This window comes from Danio rerio, chromosome 24, assembly GCF_049306965.1.
Source record: "Danio rerio strain Tuebingen ecotype United States chromosome 24, GRCz12tu, whole genome shotgun sequence".
NCBI lineage: Eukaryota > Metazoa > Chordata > Actinopteri > Cypriniformes > Danionidae > Danio > Danio rerio.
Genome location: NC_133199.1, coordinates 30,984,156 through 31,005,951, shown reverse-complemented (window position 1 = coordinate 31,005,951; position 21,796 = coordinate 30,984,156). Strand labels below are relative to the sequence as shown.

General features: G+C 37.3%; 1 protein-coding gene across 4 annotated transcripts; it reads right to left on the bottom strand.

Annotated features, from left to right (window-relative positions):
• Positions 1 to 3,726: 3,726 nt before the first annotated feature.
• tnfsf10 (TNF superfamily member 10) lies at positions 3,727 to 8,793 on the bottom strand. 4 transcript variants are annotated; one of them, NM_001002593.2, is given in 6 exon segments: positions 3,727 to 3,788; positions 3,816 to 5,133; positions 5,575 to 5,694; positions 7,032 to 7,077; positions 7,306 to 7,452; positions 8,608 to 8,793. In NM_001002593.2, coding segments are annotated over 5 exon segments (900 nt in total). In that variant the 5' UTR covers positions 8,731 to 8,793; the 3' UTR covers positions 3,727 to 3,788; positions 3,816 to 4,669.
• Positions 8,794 to 21,796: the final 13,003 nt, after the last annotated feature.

The following is a 21,796-nucleotide window of genomic DNA, read 5'->3' as shown; positions in this document are numbered from 1 at the left end:
AAATCATTTTAGATTTGCATTTGCTTCTCTGAAGGTTTTAGAATCAGTGGTTCTCAACCACGCTCCTGAAGGACCACCAGCACTGCATTTTTTGGACGTCTTCTTTGTCTGTCACACCCATTTCAGGTCTTTCAGTATGCTAATGAGCTGATGATCTAAATCAGGTGTGTTTGGTCAAGGAGAAATGGAGAATATGCAGAGCTGCTGGAACTCTAGGAACATGGTAAGAAATACTTGTTTAGTTAGCGTGAGGCAGGGGTGTCCAAACTCGGTCCTGGAGGTTTTAGCTCCAACTTGTCTCAGCACACCTGCAAGGATGTTTCTCGAAAGCCTAGTAAAGCTGCGGTCACACCAGAGTTTGTGCGAAAATCTGTCTCACGGTGCTGCGAAAAGGGGTGGGATTAAACAAGATGATTAGACATTTTAAAAAGCGAGCGATTGCTCTATGGTTTAAATTCCTGTTCAGAGAGGTCATGTTTTGATCCTCGGTTGGTCTCACGCAGTCAACTGATGCGATTTCGCTGGTCAGAGTACACCAAGCTTGAACTTTGCATGGCAGCAACCTGCAAAACTTGATGCACGACCTTATGTTTCTGGTCTGACGCATTCACGTCTGTATGAATGGAAGTCTATGGGGAGACAAGTCCAGTGTGACCGCAGCTTCAGAGTTTGATTAGCTAGACCAGGTGTGTCTGATTGGGGTTGGAACCAAACTTTGCAGGACACCAGCCCTCCAGGACCGAGTTTGGACATGCCTGGCATATGTCCAACAAATATCCTGTGATGCAGTCAATAATAAGAGTGCATTACAATCTCAATGTTGTCCATGTATGTGTGTGTAACTTCCTGTACACATTATTTTTCCTGACAGATCATATACCTTGTGGAGAAATCATTGTTTTGTTAGACTTCTTCTTGACTAGTACAGAATCGCTTTCCAGTGGCTGACATGCAATATTAATGAGACATTTCATTCATATTGCAGCTTAGAATATTGCTGAGGTGGGCTTATTTCTTGGCTTTAATCTTTTGTGTGGAAAGACGAAAATCCATATATGAAAATACACTGCACCTGAAATATCATAGGTTAGAAATATACTATTCCAAAATATATATATGTATAGATGGTTAACTGGAATCATATGCTCTTAATAGTGCAATCAAACAAATCCATGGGGTGCAGTAATGTGCTGGATCTCTGCCCAGTAACTGTATTTACAAGCTTTTACCACAAGTGGGCAGAATGTAGACAGAAATGGCTATGATAAAATCATTAGGCATGGCTTTTGTATACCTCAAGCAGAGGGGGATTTATTGATTTGGGGGCCATGAGCAATTCCATCCAAGGGGCCCAACATTCTTAAACTGCACCTTTTGTACTTATATTTATTTTCTTTTTATTTATACCAGTGTTTTTCTCTCTCCTTTTCTATGTTTTGTCTTAATGCAATCTTTAATTTTGATAATTTTTTGTTTCCTTAAATTAAAAATAATAAAAGTATTTAATTTTTAAAGCTAAATCTTAACCTGATTTGACTGCTGGACTGCTTCATGATTGGGGTGGGGGACAAATTTGCGTAGATGTAACAATTAACATTCTATATGTAAGACCTTTACAATACTAAACAGGATTGTAAATAACATTATATAAAATGTATAATTTTTATTTATACTTAAAGGCATTTATTGGGGACCCCAGATTTCCTGGGGCCCTAAGCAGCACACTTACCTCACTTATTGGTTAAATCTGCCCCTGACCTCAAAAGATTTTTAATATTTATGAAATAATTGTAGTGAATGTAATTATTCAGTGTTGCAGTTATAGATGAGATTTAATTAGGTTAAGTGGGAATGCAAAATATTATATATATATATATATATATATATATATATATATATATATATATATATATATATATATATATATATATATATATATGTATGTGTGTGTGTGTGTATGTATATATATATATATATATAAATAATTCAGGGGCGTAGTAAGTGAGGGTGACAGAGTGCATAGGGTTGCAGAGATCTCTCTGGACTTAACGTTAAAGAACTGTAATGTCACTATCACATCATCGCCTCTACCCCTCGGTCTTCACTTTTTCTTTGGTGGTCCCTCTTAAAATACTTGTGCATAGGGACCGATATTGCTAGGGACACCCCTTGAGAAATTAATGTTTTCTTCCAAATTTAAAGTAAAATTTGTATTTTTGTTTTTAAAATGGTTTATACTATTTTCTAGACAACACAATACCAATTATTTGAACAGAAATTTTAATTCAAGTAGGGATTGAAGTTTATTTATAAACTAATTTCGAGAGGATCACATGCTTATTATTGCTTGTGGCCGGTTCCGCATTATCCAATTTATGATTCACCAATCAGACGATTCCTAAGCCACTATAAATACCCTAAGTTCCATATAACATCCATCTTCATTTAGAAGAATCCCCCCTTCCACTCTACTCCTCCTCCTTTAGGTGGCCCAGTGGCCACTGTTTTCTCACATCAAAAATGTCACTGGTTCTAGTCCTTACCAAGCCAACAACGTTTCTGTGCAGAGTTTACACATTCTCCCCCTGCTCACGTAAGTTTCCTCCGGGTTCCCCTGTTTCCTCCCACCGTCCAAAACATGCAACTTACAGTTGGAGTTGTTAGCCCCCGTTTATTTTTTCTCCAGTTTTCTGTTTAACACAGCAGATTTTCTCAACACATTTCTAAGCATTATACTTTTAATAACTATTAATTTACTAGATATTGTTCAAGACACTTTCAGTGCCTAAACTTACATTTAAAGGCTTAACTAGGTTAATTAGGTTAACTGGGCACTTTTGTCCTTAAAATGGTTTTTAAAAAATTAAAAACTGCTTTTATTCTAGTCAAAATAAGTACGACTTTCTCCAGAAGAAACAAATATTAGCAGACAAACTGTGAAAATGTCTTTGCTCTGTTAAACATCATTTGGGAATTATTTAAATAAAAGGGAAAAAAATTCAAAGGGGGGGCTGATAATTCTGACTTCTACTGTAAGTTGATTGACTATTCAAATCGGCACCATAGACATGCTCCTATTAAGTAGTTCTCTCTTAAGAGCAATCCCTATCTGTTCATTAGCTACTACAGCAGGGGAGTTCTCGAGATTTACCTGAGTTCAAACTCTTCTCTCGCCTTGCAAACGGGAGGGAGCCCAAGGATCTTATGAGCTCAGGGCTCTCTTCCGGGACTGCATGCCAAACTAGCTTTATAATCAATCATCAGCTAAGTGTGAACTCTTGAAAGATATATTTATGTATTTGTAATCATATATTTACATATAAACATGGGCAGGGTGGGTGGATTGAGTTAATATAACTTGGTATTATTAATAATAAATTGGCATTTGAATCCATACTTTTCTTTTAAACTACAAACACATACACACACATACACACACACACACACACATATATATATATATATATATATATATATATATATATATATATATGTATGTATGTATGTATGTATGTATGTGTGTGTGTGTGTGTGTATATATATATATATATATATATATATATATATATATATATATATATATATATATATATATTAGAAAATCTAGTAAATATATTAAACTTACAGAAATGTTATAGTATAGTTACAGGATCTAAAAACTAATAATATATGAAAATATTATTATTTTTAATATCAATTATAATGTAATGAATCACATAATCATTGTTTTAACAAAATTACATATTTGTTTAATATTGGAAAAAAATTGGCCAGGGAAATAAACATATCCAAAACAGGAGAACACAGTGTACTGTAACGTACATAGTTATGCTAAACTGAAAGTCAGTTTCAGATTAAAATGTTACAAAAAATATAAAACATTACAAAGAACAAATGAAAATGTGGAAAGTACTGAAAGTTATCTGAAGTGAGTGGATATTCCCACATTTAACGCTGGTAAAAAATATATACAAAAGACATTATATACAAGACAATTTACCATTTTACAAAGTCACAGTGATCTTCACATTTAGGTCAATGTACAAGATTCATGCTTTAGGAATGAATTATGTCATATAAACACATTAGTGCTGAAAGTGACACTCGCAATATGTCAGCAAAACAATCAAGGTTTGATTTATATAACACAAAGTTTTGTCTAAATCTCTCCAACCGCATTTCAACATTACAATCAGTCTTTCAATTGTTAAAAAACGATACAGGTCGCATGTTCAAAGAGAAGAGACACAAACAGGTCTTCCACAGGCGTGAAGAATCACGCTTTCCTTTTTCCTGCCCGGACAACAAACGCATCTTGTCCAACAAACTCGCTTCCAAAATGACTTGGCAAGCCCCTCGCTTTATATCGTCGCCCCTTCCAGGCAGACACACTGAATTTGAGCTCCAACACATTTCACCAAGGAACTGATTTACAATCAGATCCGCTGGCCATACGCTAAAAAAGCGCCAAATATTTGCACCTTTCTGAGCTCTCATCAATCAAGGTTCAACTGTTTTGGCAAGAGACCAAACTCGGCAAGTGTGTCCAAATGTTTTAAGGTGCCTGGCAGCCATTCCAAAGAATTCTCAGGTAGAAATACCAAGCAAGCCGAGTCTTGTTCCTCATATTGGCTCTCGAAACAAATCATCCAGTGCGTTTTTTTACTGACTAGCTCACCAGAAATGCTCCGAAGAAGCTTGACTTCTCATCCATGTCAATTGTGCTTACGTTGCTGACTGTCACAAACACTCGATCTCCACTTCCGAGTTGAAAAAGCCCAGCTTGGTAGATCGAATAAAGGCCGTATTCGGAGTCACGTGACCAACATGTCGTCCGAGCATTCTTCATTAGCAGAATCGGCACCTGATAGGAGCTTACTTTTTTATAAACATACTGCAACATCGGTTTCCCTCGAACCGATTCGCCCATCGAGCCGTACTCATCCTCGCGAGCACTTTCGTCTTCCTCGATCAGCGTATGACGAAAATACGTTTGCGAGTAGATATAATAAAGGCCAGCCTGAGGTACCACCAATTCTCCGTCACTTAACTCCACGTTCTGGAGAAAAGCCAGACCTTTTTCGGACTCCCAAGACTGGATCTTCTGTCCGTAGACCTTCCTGTTTGGTAGACCTGCATTGTCAAGCCAAAGAGAAGGATTATGGGTCGGGTTTGATAGAAAAGCTGCATTGTTTCAGCATTTGGCAGACGAATGAAAAGGGAGGGGGTCGTTTCAAAGAATCGGGTTGAGTTACAAACCAGCTTTTTGTTTCAGGCAAATGGCTACAGAGATATGATGAAACAGTGCGTTTGTTTTGTTTTTTTAAAGAGGAAAGCATGTCCTCTGACCTACATTAAAGGTTTTATGAGCTTCCTTTCAGGGAAGCCAACATAAAAACAATGTTTATTTGCAGGGACGCAACAGCGTTTGTGTGATTTCTGCATAGCTTATTGGCTTTTTATCTGATCTGGATTTCATCCAATTGCATATCTCAGTAGATTTGAAAAGGTGAACATGAACTTTGATCCAAAGATAAACACATTTATATTAGTTAGAACAGTAGAGAAAAGTACCTGCTCCGTCTTTTTCTGATTCTGGTGTATAACTCCCAGTCACATGGGCTGCAATCTTAGGCCGAGAGGAATCCTCTTGATCTTGGATCACCAGTGAGGGAAGAACACGAGAGACTTCATCTGTAAAAATGGTTAATTCACTTGTTGTTTGTGTTTTTGTATAAACTTAAAGGGACAGGTCATCAAAAATTAAACACTTGCTGTTAATTTATGATTTATACTTTTGCATTAAGCGCACGCAAATGCTCATACCTGCCAACATTTGTCTCCGAAAATTCGGAAGACCGGGGGTGGAGTGGTGGGGATGTCTAGGTGTCAGGGATGAGGTGTCTGAATAACACAGCAATGTAACTCTATTATGCACCAGGTTTTGGGCAGCTGCCGCTATCGTATACTATACAAAAGACGTCAATCCAGGGGATTTATAGACTGTTATAGAGTATACCAAAAAGCTGAGGAGCAGGTGAGATTACGGGAGTTTTCCGGGAGAAATAACAAAACGGGAGGGTGGCGGAAGATGGGTCTGAAATATGGGAGACTACAGGGAAAAGCGGGAGTGTTGGCAGTTATGTGTATGCTCCAGCATAGCCTTCACGCAATCCTATAGCCCTTGGCGTGGCTGACGCGCACCTCTCAAAAAATGTTACTACACATCGCAACGATGCGTAGCTCAAGCTGTGTGACTGGTCGGCTTGGTACTGATGACAAGCGTGGGTGGTGCTGAGAGGGCCCAATGAAGCGAGCGTTTACAAGTGCCAAGCTTTATGAAGTCCTCCAGATGGAAACTTTTGTTTTGTGTTTACCTTATGATTGATGTTGTTCCATATCCGCCAATTAAAAAAACAAAATGCCCACAAAGAAACGCAACACAGAGGAACATAAAAAACCTACTGCCAGCTAGTGTTTCAGAAGTGTTATTGCAGAGCAACACAAACAGCACGCAGAAATTTAAATGCATGACTACACGGAAAACAGGCGCCGTGGGTCACGCTGATCACTCTAATGCAGAAGTATAAATCAGCCTGAAGTATATCATGATGACAATTTTTTTTTAGCTGAACCTATTCTTCTTGCTGATCCATAAAATGCAAGTCAGCAACACTTTGATGTAGTGAACACAAGTAATACCCGTGGCTCCCGAAGATAGATTTCTAATCATTATTAAAGAAAAATGTTGGAAATTATGCTCAGGTTCTTGCATTTTTAAAGCCTCAATGTATCTTAAAGTGCTATGAGAGTTCATTTTTTGTGTTGGCGGTATATGTTCTTTTGACTCTTAAAGTGTAAGTAGCACTTTATGAATCCCCAAGAAGTGTGGTTTCAGCATAAAATCTGACTGAAGAAAAAGGTGGCTTCATCTTAGATAGCGAGTAAAATAGAAGGCCAATAAATTAACAGCAAAGTTTAATTTCTGGGTGAACTACCCTTCGATGTGAATGTGATCTGAAAAAACATACCTTTGACAGCAGATGTAATTTCTTTCTGATATCGACTGGACATTGACTGTAAAAAAAACAAACACTACATATCAGGTCACACTGAGCATTGTGAATAGACCAATTCTTCAGTATCATTTCTGAATATTGGGTTGGTTTACTCGATCTAAGCTTCGAAAAATTAAGGAAATTCCTCTATTAATTAAAAAAGAAAACCGATCCGAGTCCTAAATGGGTCCTTTGTCTTCACCATGGGCGGCTTTATGACTTTATGGGCCCCCTCAGAAGCGGATACCTTTTCAATCAGAAAGTGGAGCTGCTGCGTGACCTGCCAGCAGGGGTCGTCCTTGCCCTCGGCCCCGTTCAGCTCCTGACCCTTAATAGTCCTGAGGTTGGCCCGCATAAGACAAGACACGCTGCTCTTGGAGAACGTCTCTTTCATCTGTGAATTACAAATGGGATATTATGTGAGATGAATTTGCATGCCCCATATGAGCATTTATTCATTTTTGTTTTGCATACATTCAAAAAAAAAAAAAAAAAATTTTTTTACTTTAGGTTCTAGTAGATAAATCATAAATCAATTAAAGCAGATATAAAATGACCACTGCTTTAGATCTCTCTTGAATGCACAAGCAAATAAATGAAAAAAAAACAATAATACTAATTCGTTTACATATTAAATTGGCCTTTCTTTTGCATTAAATGCATAATTTAAATGCTTATTTTTCATTATGATCATTTACATGCACATATAATCATAATATCATATGATAAACATGCCAAATATTTATTTTAATGCATATATATATATATATATATATATATATATATATATATATATAATGTCAAATGTTAATTACTTGTCATCATATTCTTATTTTAACTGTAAAAAAAGAAGGTATTATTATTCAACAAAATGACACATTAAACCATATGAATTCACAATTATATGTGCAAATGCAAACATGAAGTCATATTCATCAAATAATAAATGTTCAAAAGGTAAATTTGCACTTTTAATACATACAATGCAAAAGTAATAAGCGTATTCTATAATAATCAAATTGTAACTGAAATATTATCATCGTAAGATGTAAACGTTGCATGATTTATCTGAACAATTATAGCCTATAATGTTTTGTAAAATAGAATACAAAACCAGATCCATTTAATCAATTATGATTATATTTCTATATATAGAGGACACAAATTAAGCCTTTTCTATGGATATTTTTAACTAAATACAATACTAATAATAAAAGTTACATCTTACAAATATTAAATGCCAAGTTATTCTCCTTTTGTTTATTTAAATATATATTGTCAGTGACTACAAATAGAGTCTACTGTTGCTTAACTTGTACTTCAGGCTCCACTGAGCGACCTGTTGGCAGCTTTCCACCAACTTACACAAAATGCAAGAAAGAATTCACAACAAACGAGCCGAGCAACGAAGCAAACAACACTCAATCTATCTAAAGTCTAACATTTACTGCATTTCAGTGCTGCACCATGCATAGCGAGTTGTACAGGGTAACTTTATAGAAGTTCTGAGGCAACGTGCAAAGAAACGCATTAACTCCTCGGCCCTTACCGTCGACAAGACGTTGCTGAAGTAAATGAAAGTTACAGCCACGGCTATTGTTTGCAGGAGGATTGCAGCCAGCAGCAGAAGTCCGATATACTGCATGGTGTGTGAGCTTGTCATGCTGACCATCGCGTGTGTATGTGTGTTACTGCAGCCCGAGACAAAAGCTGAGGCAAAATTCCTTCTCTCTTCATATGAAAAAACATGGAGGCGGGGCAGCGCTTCACTACCAAGGAAACTAACTGCAGGTTTTACTTTCCTGTAAAGACTATCGTGTAAGGAACTCTTTCGTTTTGATTTTCAGATTAGTGTAATCACTACAGGTTATACAATCAATCGTGTCCAACCTACATATAATGTATACAACATATCTGTAATGTAGTGTTTGCCTTGATGGAAGATTTAAAAATGGTGTCATTATTTAGGCTACTCAGCTAAATTTATTTTATTCTGTGGATACCTTTGTTGTGTGGAAAAATTATGATGATTTTAATAACTGCTCTGCTTTTATATGAGGGAAAATAAGATACAAAGATTTGCTGCAACTTGACAGCGAGAAAGTGTGACCGAATTTAAACTTGTAACGTTAAACCTTATAAAAGTTATTTAGCATAGTTTGATTGCTAACCTATATAGCCAAGTTAAATGGATAGTTCACACAAAAATTCATTAGTTACAGACCCTCAAGTTGTTTCAAACCTTTATGAGTTTCTTATTTTCCATTGAACACAAAGATATTTTGAAGAATTTTGGAATCTGACAACCACTGACCTTCATACTTGTTTTTGCTACTATTCCAGCAGAGACTGGACGTCAACATGACGTCAGATTGATTTTATACCCCATCGTCTTAAGACGTTGCATTTTTGGTGGAAATTAAATTTAGGTTGACATCATAACCCATGACAGGCCAACATCAGTATGCAAAGTTATTAGACGTTAAATTTTGGTCACTTTCCAAACCTAAAAACAACCAAATATCAACAGCTAATGATGTTAGTGCTTGACGTTGTGTGTATTTGACCTCTATGACTTCTATCAGACGTTGGAATTTGGTCGTCATACCTGATGAATAAATGCCAGTATTTGACATCAATATGACGTTGGTTTAAGATGTTGGATTTTGGTCACTTTCCAACACAACCTAAAATCGACCAAATATCAACGCCATTTGACATTTTTATTGGTGATCAAAACAACTTTGTCCTTAGACATTGGCTAGACATAGAATTTTGGTCACCTGACATCACAACCTAAATGTAACCTAATATTAATGTCTTGTGACATTGTGTGTCTGCTGGGATGTTTACTAGTTGCATTTTTCAAAATATATTCTCTCACAAGAACACACTTTTGAAAGTCAAGGGTTAGTTGATGATGACGTTGAGTTAAAGTTGGTTTTATATTCGTACATTAGTTCATTTTAAAAGTCCATTTATTTTTAACTACGCTAATTTGAATATTCAGTTCAAAATACCATTTAAGAATGACTTCAAAATAATTTAAATGGCTGTGAACAATGTTGTACTTTATTAGTCATTGGCTGATAATAGGATTTCCCTATTTAGAATTTGCAAATTATACTTTTCTGAAATTATAATATTAGAAGAAAGTCTGAATGTGCGGTAGTGCAGCAATGTTGTGTTGGGATTGTAATTAACCAGAAAGCACAGATTTTTTAGGCCCGCATGTGACTGTGCAAGATTTCAAGCAAATTCAAACCATTTGGGCACTAGAAATTATCAAATGTTTAGCTTTAACAAAGAATAAATGCATTTAGTTATTTCTACACTGAAGACTATTGTAGTCAACATTTGAAGTGGATCACAAAAGTTTTTCAAATTTGTCCTGACACAAAAATGGATGTTGTTGAATTTTTTATGAAAAGGTTTAGTGTTCATTTACATTTATTTCTGTGCCTCAATTCTGTTAGACTCTTTAGAAAACCTTAAAGCACTGTGCAATTTAACTTGTATCTTTGTTTTTATTAATTTACTCTTGTGATATATATTTATTATATTTTACGCAGGTACAAAGTCATGACAATCAATATAAAATTAGGATTTTTTTCCAAGTAGAGTCATAGTCATTGTAAAATAGGATTCATATCGCATTATTGCAGAAAAACAAAATATCGCATTGTCTGTTTATTTCCAATATCATGCAACCATAATGTGCGGATATAATACCAATTTTTCTTCAATAATAATGGCAGAATTTTCATTTTTTTTAAAACTCTCCTCAGGTCACCCAATATTTAAGTGACTTTTTTCTGTAGTACAATGTTAATTTTGTCATTTTAGCTGAAACTGTAGTAATTGATGATTTATAAAATTCAAGTCAAAAGTCAAAGGCTATACTATTACATTGAGAGTCAAAAAATATATAACACACCATTAATAGATAAATGTTTAGGTTATTATAAAGCGAAACCAGATGACACTTCAAAAACTTATTTGTGCTTATCTGAGATCCTGCAAATATAAAAATTTCTACAAACAATTTCAGCTAAAAATCTAGAATGTTCTTCTGAAGAAAAAAACATGCACTTGGATGCTAAATAAATCAATCTTTTTTTTTTTTTTTGCATGTATTGACTCGTCAATCATGTGGTTAATATCCACACATGAATTTATATGAATCATGTTTTTAAAATTAAGTTTTCATCTTTTAACTCATCTTAAATCCGTATTAATGTAATATGCAATTTAGGCATTAGTAAATGATTATACAGTAGAAACAGTGTAACCATAGGTAATCATTTACTCCCCCGCATTTTTCCATATAGTGTTTTTTTATTCTGTGGAACTCAAATGATGATGCTTCTCAGATGGAGAGTTTATTGGAAGGAGCTGTGCCAAAAATATGAGTAAACTGAATTGTGATAACATCTCAGATTGGGCTTCAATGGAAAATAAGTATATATAACTTAAAAATGAGGAAATGTAACAGAATTAAAAAAATCCCTTTAACCCTTTAAACCATATTGTAAAAATGTTCATACATTTTGAGACCTGTAAATTTTAAATGATATAAAAACTGAGAAAAAAGATTTTCTACTTTTAGCTCAAACTGTGATCCTTTGATATAATAATTGGGTTTTTGTCATTTTGCTGTGAAATATTTAATGTCTTTTTTTAATACTTTATTTATAGGATTTTTTTTTTACATATTTGCACAAAACAGAAAAGCAAACAAATATACAAACAAACATGCCAAACACTAATTTCTTTTTTGTGGCTTTTACATAAAGAGACACATAGCTGAAAGTCTGCAAACATCAAGTTCCTCAAGCGTCATACAAATGCACAGCAAGTGTATGTATAAGGTATACCTTTATTTCAAGCAAGTCCTGAAATCTTTAATGTCTTTTATAATCTAAGCAATTAAAATTGTTATTGTGCTTTTTAAAATGACATTTTAAGGAACCGTTCACTCAGAATTTTAAATATTTCATCATTTACTTTCACATGTTTCTATTTCGTGGAACAAAATGAAAATGATACAATGTATTTCCAGACCAAACCTGAAAAAAAAGTACCGTTAATCTACAAAGAGTTGACATTTTAAAGCATTGTCAAGCAATTGAAAGCATGTAACAAACAAAGTATGCTTTTAATGGGAAGTTTTTCCATGGAGAAATTTCAGTCCTGAATGTCCTAAGAGCAGGGTGCAAATAACGGGGTGTTTGACCCCACTAATTAACACTTGATCCCCTTAAGAATGTCAAAACAACATACATTTTACACCCCTATATGGTGAATGCATGATTGTGCCCAGCTGTCTATGTGGGAAAATATTTAGTTGGCTGTCTGAAACCGGCAGATATAGACAAAGTGTGCAAAGGAGACTTTTTTCTGTAAAATAGTTGTTTGTATTTAAGTATAGCCTAAAAGTAAAGTCAAATTATACTCATGTTTTGTATTTTAATAGATACTTATGTCCGCACATGGCAGTTAAGCAGTAATTTACTAAGTGCAATCTTTCATGGTCGTAAATTTATTGCTACAGGAATACAAACTTGTCAGCATTTGTTTTCAATCAAGAATAGGTTATCTTTGCGAAACACTCATCTGTTGAAATACCCTGTTTTACTCAAAACGTTTAAATCATAAATGGGTTTGATTAATAAATAAAATGTAATTAAATAAATATATGAAATTGAATGTATGATAATTGAACACCCCCCCCCCCCCCCCACCACCACATCACCACCACACCTTTTTTGTACCAAGATTTAAAAAGATTATTGAAAGGAAATAAGACTTAAATGTCAACATTGGAATTCAAATACATTCATTCATTCACGAAAGTGAAGAGGACGAGGGGATAGGGTGAATAGGTGAGTGGTGAGGTGGATGGGGTTTTTAGACGAAAGTAATGAGTCGGGGGAGAGAGTTGGGGGATGAGGGGGGAGAGGGTTGGTGGATGGGGTTTTCGAACAAAAGTAACGATTGAGGGGGGAGGGTTGGTGGATGAGATTTTCGCACGACAGTAACGATTGAAGGGGGAGGGTTGGTGGATGAGGTTTTCGTACGAAAGTAACGAGCGAGGGCGGGAGGGTTGGTGGATCGGGTTTTCAAAAGAAAGTAACAAACGAGGGGGGAGGGTTGGTGGATGGGGTTTCGGACAAAGTAACGCATGAGGGGGGAGGGTTGGTAGATGGGGTTTTAAGGCGAAAGTAAGGGTGAGGGGGGAGGGTTGGCAGATCGGGTTTTCAGACGAAAGTAACGAGCAAGGAGAGGATGGGTTGGTGGATGGGGTTTTCAGACAAAACTAACAAGAGAGGGGGAGAGTTGTTAGATAGGACTTTTGGATAAAAGTAACTAGTGAGGGGGGAGGGTTGGTGGATGGGATTTTCGAATGAAAGTTACGAGTTTGGGGGGAGGGTTGGTAGATGGGGTTTTTGGACGAAAGTAACGAGTGGGGGTGGAAGGTTTAGGAGGTGGGGTTTTCGGACAAAAGTAACGATTGGGGAGTGTATAAGGTTTTCGTACGAAAGTAACAATCGAAGGGGGGAGGGTTGGTGGATGGGGTTTTCAGACGAAAGTAACGAGTGAGGGGGAGGAGGGTTGGTGGATGGGGTTTTCGGACAAAAGTAACGAGTGAGGGGGGAGGGCCGTGGGGGGGGGGTGGTTTTGCGGAAGAAAGTGAGGAGCTGGGGGTGGAGCTGGTAATGTCTCCCCTAGTGGTGCCCCTGCAAGGAGAACATGCAAACTCTACACAGGCATGCCAACTGGCACCGCTGGGATCACTAAACTAAACTGAAAATGACGTACAGGTCCATAAGATGTTCACACACCATCCATAGAAATGAATACATATAATTTATTCTAGATTTTTCCAACAGAGTTTAAGAGAGTTTGAATGAATTTAAGTATTTTCATTTTGTAACATGTTTATTTTTTATCTCGATCTACGCACTTATGTGTTCCTTCGTAACGGTTGTGCTTTCTTTGTTCAAGAAAACATGACCGGTTCTGACTGTATTTGATTTCTAACATGTGGTTGCAATCTGGTCCCATTTAGAAAGTCTAGGGGGTATTTCATGTATTGTGCTTTTCAAGGGCTGGCCATTTTTTTGCCATCTGATTTAAAGAGCTATTCTGTTACTCCCATCAACTTCAGTTGACAGCTCTTCGGGGGGCCCCTTTAAAACAGTTAATTCCAAATCTCAGTGCCCAAAAAAGGAAAAAAGCCTACATTTTCTTCCTGTTGTCCTAATGCTATGGTTTTCATAAGACAAAACCATTTGCTTGTGCCATTCCAGGTCCTCCATAACACCCAATCCCAAGCCAACAAACAAACTATCCATTGAAAGTTACATCCATACGGTTTAATTAAAAACAGTGCTGCCTTTGTGTGTAATGGTTAAGTTTAAAGGCATAATAAATATGAACGACGGTCTTTAAAAGCACTACTGTTTCCAGCAAACTATATTTACTCGTTAACCTGGAGGTGCTTACATTTGCTCTCACATCGCCGTTTATGGAGGCTTTTAAAAATGACTCCCAATGCGAGTTCACAGTTGAGCTGGATGGGGGCCTTCTGAAGCTCTGTCAGCGTCAGCTAAAGTTACCCAATATTACTTTTTTTTCATGACTTGTTTGTGCCAGATGTGTCATGCTGAGATTAGATCAGCTTCGATAATCAACAGCAGATGAACAGAGGTGACCAAACAGACTTTAGCAATCTCTTGGGACAGTGACTGACTGTGACTTCCTTTTTGAAAGTAAATGCTCAGCAGAAAATAGAAGGCGTGCTCATTTATAATGGATTAGTGGTGTTTTTAGAGTACTTTTTTAAGAAGAAGAAGAAGAAGAAACCCATGACTGCAAAAGGCACCTAAAATAAGTTTTATTTTCCCCCAAGTTGTATTTAATTTTACTCTGTTTTTATTTGTATATACTCGATTTTGATTATAAAATTCAATTCTCTAATTAATTTAAATCATGAAACAGGCACGTTAACAATTCTTAGTTATGACCGCATTTATACAGTATTATTTTACATATTTTAAATATTAAATGTAGCAACAAAAATCTAGTTCAGTTGCATTTCTTTTAATACAGACTGGAAATGTGTGACTATTGATTCAAAAAATTGTATTAATAATTGTATTCATTATTATTTCTATCAGGGCGGAACAGGGGCACAGTGGGTGGCATTGTCACCTCACAGCAAGAAGGTAGCTGGTTCGAGCCCTGGCTGGGTCTTTGTGGAGTTTGCATGTTCTCTCTGTGTTGGCAATGGTTTCCTACTGCTGCTTCGGTTTCCCCCACAATCCAAAGACATGCGCTATATGTGAATTGGGTAAGCTAAATTGTCCGTAATGTATGTGTGTATGTCCTGGTCCTCCAGATTGGGTGATAAGCGTTAGGCTGATGACCCACCTCGTAAAAACTTGTTACGAAACACCAACATGGAGCGGCTATAAATATCAACTTCGATATAAAACAGTCCCGGGAGTAAATAAGTATTTATTATTTATATTATTATTTCTTTTAAAATGCACTTCACAGTGCAACAGAAATAGCCCTATATGTCTGTCACAATTTCTTAAAATTAAACTGGACTTTTTTTTTGACAAGTTGACTATTTCTAGTAGTTTTTCACAAATGCTAAAACGCTAGTAAAAGTAACATGGTTGCAGTTTAAAGCACTTTAGCATATCTCACCCTGGCAACCACAAAGCAACCATTTGGAACTATCTGGCAACCAGCCATTACACATAGCAACACCCTGACAACCACCCAGATAACATAGCAACACCCTGACAACCACCCAGAGCACATAACAATGCCATTTTCCAAAATAAATGCTAAAATGCTGGTAAAGTGGCTTTCTAGCACAGCTCTGGACAATAAAGGGCACCTATTTTAGACTTTTGTGTCTCCAGAATGTATCTGTAAAGTTTCAGCTCAAAACACCCATCAGATTATTTATTATACCTTGCAGAATATTGGAATTTTCTGCTCTGGACACAATGTAGCTGTTTTTGTGGCCTGTGCCTTTAATGCTAGTTCTCCCAGCCCACCGTTCCCACGTGCCTGTCAGAGTTTTTCTGTCTCCGGCTGGGTCAGATGCGTCAGCACAGTGACTGACATAAAGCAGATCTCACGTAATGTTTGTGAGAAATACTACAGTATTTACCAAAGTACTTTCCCAAATATTTGATGTATTTGTTTTGGGGTAAATTCAAGCGTTTCTCCAACAATGAGTCACTCACAATGTTGTTACAAAGTTCAAGCACACAGCGTTTAATTTTGCACTGTTTTTGCATGCAAATGAGACAGGAAACATGTTAATATCCACTGCTGTATGGATATCTGTTATGTTAATGTACAAAATCTTCTTTTATAACTGTACTGACATGCAGCTGTGGTGATAAATAAAGATGGTAAAATCACTGTAATTAATTTCAATCATGCACTGTCTTAAAAACGTTTTAAACTTGTAAAACTCATGATTGATCATGTTTAATGATGATTGGTGATCACAGAGAGCTGAACAGATTTTTTTAATCCCAGTTTCTTTGCGCACATCCTGTCTTGTTGATTATACGCATTACTACAGAGGCATATTAATACGTGGCTATCAATCAATTCGGTGGGCGGGGAAACCGCAATCCTACATCCCGTTGCGGTCAGCCTCAAAATGGGTTGGATTTGGATCCTATTTTAATGTCAGGATAGTTAAAAAAGAGACTTATTGTCTTTATATTACCCCAATACGACAGGAGACACACTATACCTATACACAGTTCTGTCCAAACAGCTTACAAAAGATGATTTTCATTATAGGTGACCTTTAAGCACGTGTTTATGTTCTCATAAAATATATGAATTCATATTTAAATATACATTTTTGGCAGATTTACCTAGACTTTTCACAGACTCTAGTCCACATTATGATTTAGTGTACAGCACTACTTTTGATTTCTTCATGCCAAATTCTGTGAAATTCTTTATTATATACTGAAAATTGCATGTTTTATGGCTTTATTCCATGATTCTTCCTGCGTTTTTCACCTCGCAGAAATCACAGAGCCCCAGTCAAACAATTCTTGTCGCGATTGTTTACACTGATTCACAATTCCAAAGTCAAAGCAAGGGATTATACTGCAAACATATAATGACCTTACATGCAGAACAATAGAAGCTCTGGTATGAACCTTGTTCTTATTCAAATATTTCTTTTTTTGTCTCCACACCCATTCTCCTTCGCCCTGTTTCTTTCTTTCTTTCACTATATCTCCGTCAGCCAGCTGCACTTCGCTGCGGTCTCTGAAGGCCACGGTGTTGACATGTCCTGCTCTGAATTGAAGGCAACCTAAACAATGCAATAAGCGGCACTGTGGATCTGAGCATATCTAGCACAGACATTCTGGAAGGGAGGAAAAGAGAAACACAAAGACGGAGAAAAAAAGAAACCGAGCGGCAGGCGACCAGTGGACGGGCCGGAAACTTGGGATTTTCCAGCAGAAGCGAATGCAAAGTGTAGATTTGGCTGGGTTTGTTTTAGCTGACGCCAGGAAAAGCTGCAGCCAAATAGTGACAAACTCATCGTTTATGGTGACCCTGCCATATTCATACATCAGCAGAAAGATCTGAGGATGCCTTTTATGAGTGTGTGGGTGGTGTTGGTGTGGGAGGTAGCGGAGGGAGATTCTTCTGCCTGTGAAACATGACTGTAGTCTGGCGCCATGATTGACCGATGTCCTGCTCCAGGGAGAAAACACTCCCCCACTGACTCCCTTTTTCTTGGAGCTGAATGTTTAAGCAACCCCTGAACACACGGGAACACTCTCGCACGATAATCTAACACACAATTGGAAATAGAAGGAAGATATCCAAGATTGTATTTGGCGAAAAGATATAGTTAATACTTGTCTTTTAAACCAATCCAGTAAGCTACCTAACAACACTTAAACAATCACATAGCAACAGAAAGCACTCAGAACACCTTAGCAACATAACAGTTTCCAAATTTAAGCTGAGAATGCGTACAACCACATAGCAACGCCCCATAGATATATACTCTAGATATCGCATACGGACCCTGAGCATGCATCAATTCCGCTGCCACACTTGTACAGTGCTCCTATTACAAATGGCATTCAACCAACTAGTCGAGACTATTTTGTAAATTAAAAAATATTTGCAAACTGATCACTGGGAAAACTTGTGATCATAGATATGTGTATATTAAGGGTGTCACGATCCTCCAAATCCTCGATTCGATTACATTTTCGATTCTAAAGGCACAATTCAATTCGATTTTCGATTATGAATAATTAATTAATTAATGACCAATTAATTAGTTGTAGCCTACCGTTTAAACTACCTGACCTGCATGGTCTTTGTTTTACCCATAAACAAATCATACAGTAAATGAATAAAGGCAAGATACACTCATAATTACCACCTGTCAATCACTTTTTCTGCGGGACTCGTGAATAGGCAGTGATCTGTGTCGTTATAATGGCGTCGGTAAAAAAGACGCACAACCAACAGGAACCAGCCAACAGTATCTGAGGTGTTCGCTAAAACGACTAAGTACAAGTGAGTGAAAGATTGAAGCAGTCCTCTGACTGCCTGGACCTGCTCTCTCGAGCGCATGGCTGTGAGTGCGTCTGTGTGGTCACGTGATGTGCATTTTCAGAGGTAGAGAGGAAGGAGGGCTGCTCAGAAATGCTACACGCCACTGTGGATGTCAAATCGTTGTCGTTCTAAAATGCCATTTAAAAACAAAGACAGTGTAAACAGGGCCTGAGTGTGTACTTTTCGCGAGCGGATTTGCAACGGGGGCGGGCGGAGGATCGCGATGCCGGTGTTGTCTAACGGACGAACCGTACGTAATACGTACATAACAGAGCTTGCAAAACTGTGTTTTTTTTGTCGACAACACGAACGTTGTCAACATAACTCACTGGAAATCCAAAATGCTTCCACACCGGCGACTTCATTAAAAGAGGAGAGGGTTTAAGTTCTGTCGACGGGTCTCCTGCTTCTGCAGTTTAACAAGCACTTCAACAAGCCTGTTATTTTCCCGCTTGGCAAGCCAAGCTGACGTGACATGGGGGTGTGGCAGCATCGACGATTCTATTTTTGGATTCGATAACCGAGATTGAGCATAAATTTCGATCGAATTCGATTAAAAATCGAAATCGTGACACCCCTAATGTATATATTACATACTCCGGATGGCCAATCCTCCACTAAACTTTGGTCCCACATTCAATTCAAAGGAGCGCTACACTGTACTAAATTGGTGGCTCTATTGGCGCATTCCTTCCAATAGACAACAATAGCGTAGGCGACATCTAATGTAAATAATGTAATATAAATGTAACACCCTAGTAACCACCCTAGTTCTCATCTTTGGCAACCACAAATCAACACTATAGCAACCATTTCAAACAAATACCAACAACAAAGAAAAGGTCATGACAACTATCCTGAACACATGCTGTAGCAATGCCATGGGTACTATCTAGAACTGTAAAAAAAACACTCATCCCAACTTGGCATTCACACACGATACCATCCAGAAAACATAGCAATGCCATACCCAATTGATCCAGAATTGGCCTACCTACCAAAAATCCTATGGTAGCTATTTTGAACAACTTATCAATTAACATAGTATCAAGCCATAGAACCAGAGAGTGACCATTTAGTCCACCGTAGTAGCCACTCAGAAGACTTCGAAATAGTGTTATGTATCGGTTCTGACAACGGAGTTGAGGATCCAAATGCAGCGTCTTTATTGACAAGATCTAAACTTGTCTACACCTGATCTGGTAAACTTCCATGTTAATTTTCCAGCATACATTCTTATGCTTGATTCACACAGGGCATCAGCATCAACGCTTCCCATTCACTTTGAATGGGTGACGTCAATCGTTGCTGAACTGAATTGTGGATCTGTTGCCACCACTCGCTGCAGAAGTTGGGAATTTCTTAACTTTTCAAGGGTTGTTGCTAGATCAGATATGGTTGCGGCCGGAAGTTAACGAAAATTATTTATATTTTTTATAAAATTTTCAATTAATTAAATTTTATTAACATCTACCCCCACCCCAACCCTAAACCGAACCATCACAATAACGTAAAAACAGTAGTTGTACCGAGTATTATTTATGTTATCTATTAAATTTTACACATTTAAATTAATTTTTTTATGCCTACCCCTGCCCTAACCCTAAACCCAATCGTCATAGTTCTGTAAAAATATGAATTATTGCTCTACAGTGTCATAAAAAATGCTGCTATATTGACGTGCATAAGCGCCAGCAGAAGCATCAGCCAATCAGATCGCTTAATGCAAACACACCAGCTAAGACAGATCACGTCAGACTCCATTTCAGACACGCCCTCTGTTAAGCATTGATGCCGAAGCCCCATTTGAATTTGGTGTTAGTCTTAAGAGGAACAATTATATATAACAATTATATAATATATAATTATATATTATAAAACAATTATATAAGATAAGTGAATTGGGTGAACTAAATTGGCCGTAGTGTATGTGTACTGTTTCCCAGTGCTAGGTTGCTGCTAGAATGGCATCCTCTGTGTAAAACATATGCTGGAATAGTTGCCAGTTCATTCCGCTGTGGTGACCCCTGATAATTAAAGGGACTAAGCCAAAAAAAATGAATGAATGAGTTAATCGCACTGAAAAATCTCAACCCCTTAACCCCTCTAACTGTTACTTTGTTATGAGTTAAAGATGAGAGGAGGGGAGCAAATCAAACCCTGCCTACTTAATATTCCCATTAAGTTGGAAATCTGTCATCATGCGCAAATAAGTCTGCAGCAACTTCATGTTTACACAGACTTTAAAATAGTTTCACAACCTCATTTAATGTATTGCCAACCACATTGTAACTAGCCATAAGGAAATACCCTGACATCAACTCAGACAGAGCACATTGTAGTGCGATAACCTTTTAGCATTTATCAACAACTTTGGCAACCTTTTACACCAAAGCAACTACATAGCAACTATTTAAGTACGTAACAACACCCTAGGAACCACCCATAATAGCAACACCTTAACAACACTGTTACACAAGAGTAGTGGGTTTTGCACTGGAAAACACCGCTGGATTTGATCGTAATGCAGCATGACAGAAACACATCAAGCTGTTTTATATCAGCCCAAGGTTCATTGCAGTTATATAGAGCTGAACTGTGATATCATTGCGATACTATGTGCTTTTTCAAACTGATAGCGAGCTGAAGTGAGAACTAACAATAGGACCTTCGGCTGCGTTTCCATCCTCAGGGATTTTTAAACTAAGCTGCAGAGGCTGTAAAGGCTCGACAAGTCGCTGATAAATGTGTGATCATATCCGCTGAGAAGAACATGGGGGGTTTCAAGGAGAGTTACGGGGCCTTGATTCAATGCTCCATTGCACTTGGGGAATCAGGAATTTGGCCAGCGAAAAAGACCCCCAATTTCGAGGGGCCCCACTTTATCGTCTGAAAAAAGTTGCTGTTAGTGTCAAATGCGCAAAAATGGAAAACAGAGCTGGAGGAAATGAAGAAGAGGTGAAAGAGTAAAGTGCTTTGTGGGAGCTATAAAGTCATGGGGGGTACAATGATATTCTGACATGCCTAAGTCACGCAATCAAAGTGGCAAGAGACTAAGGCTGTTACACCAGTGCATTTTCATTTTTAAATTC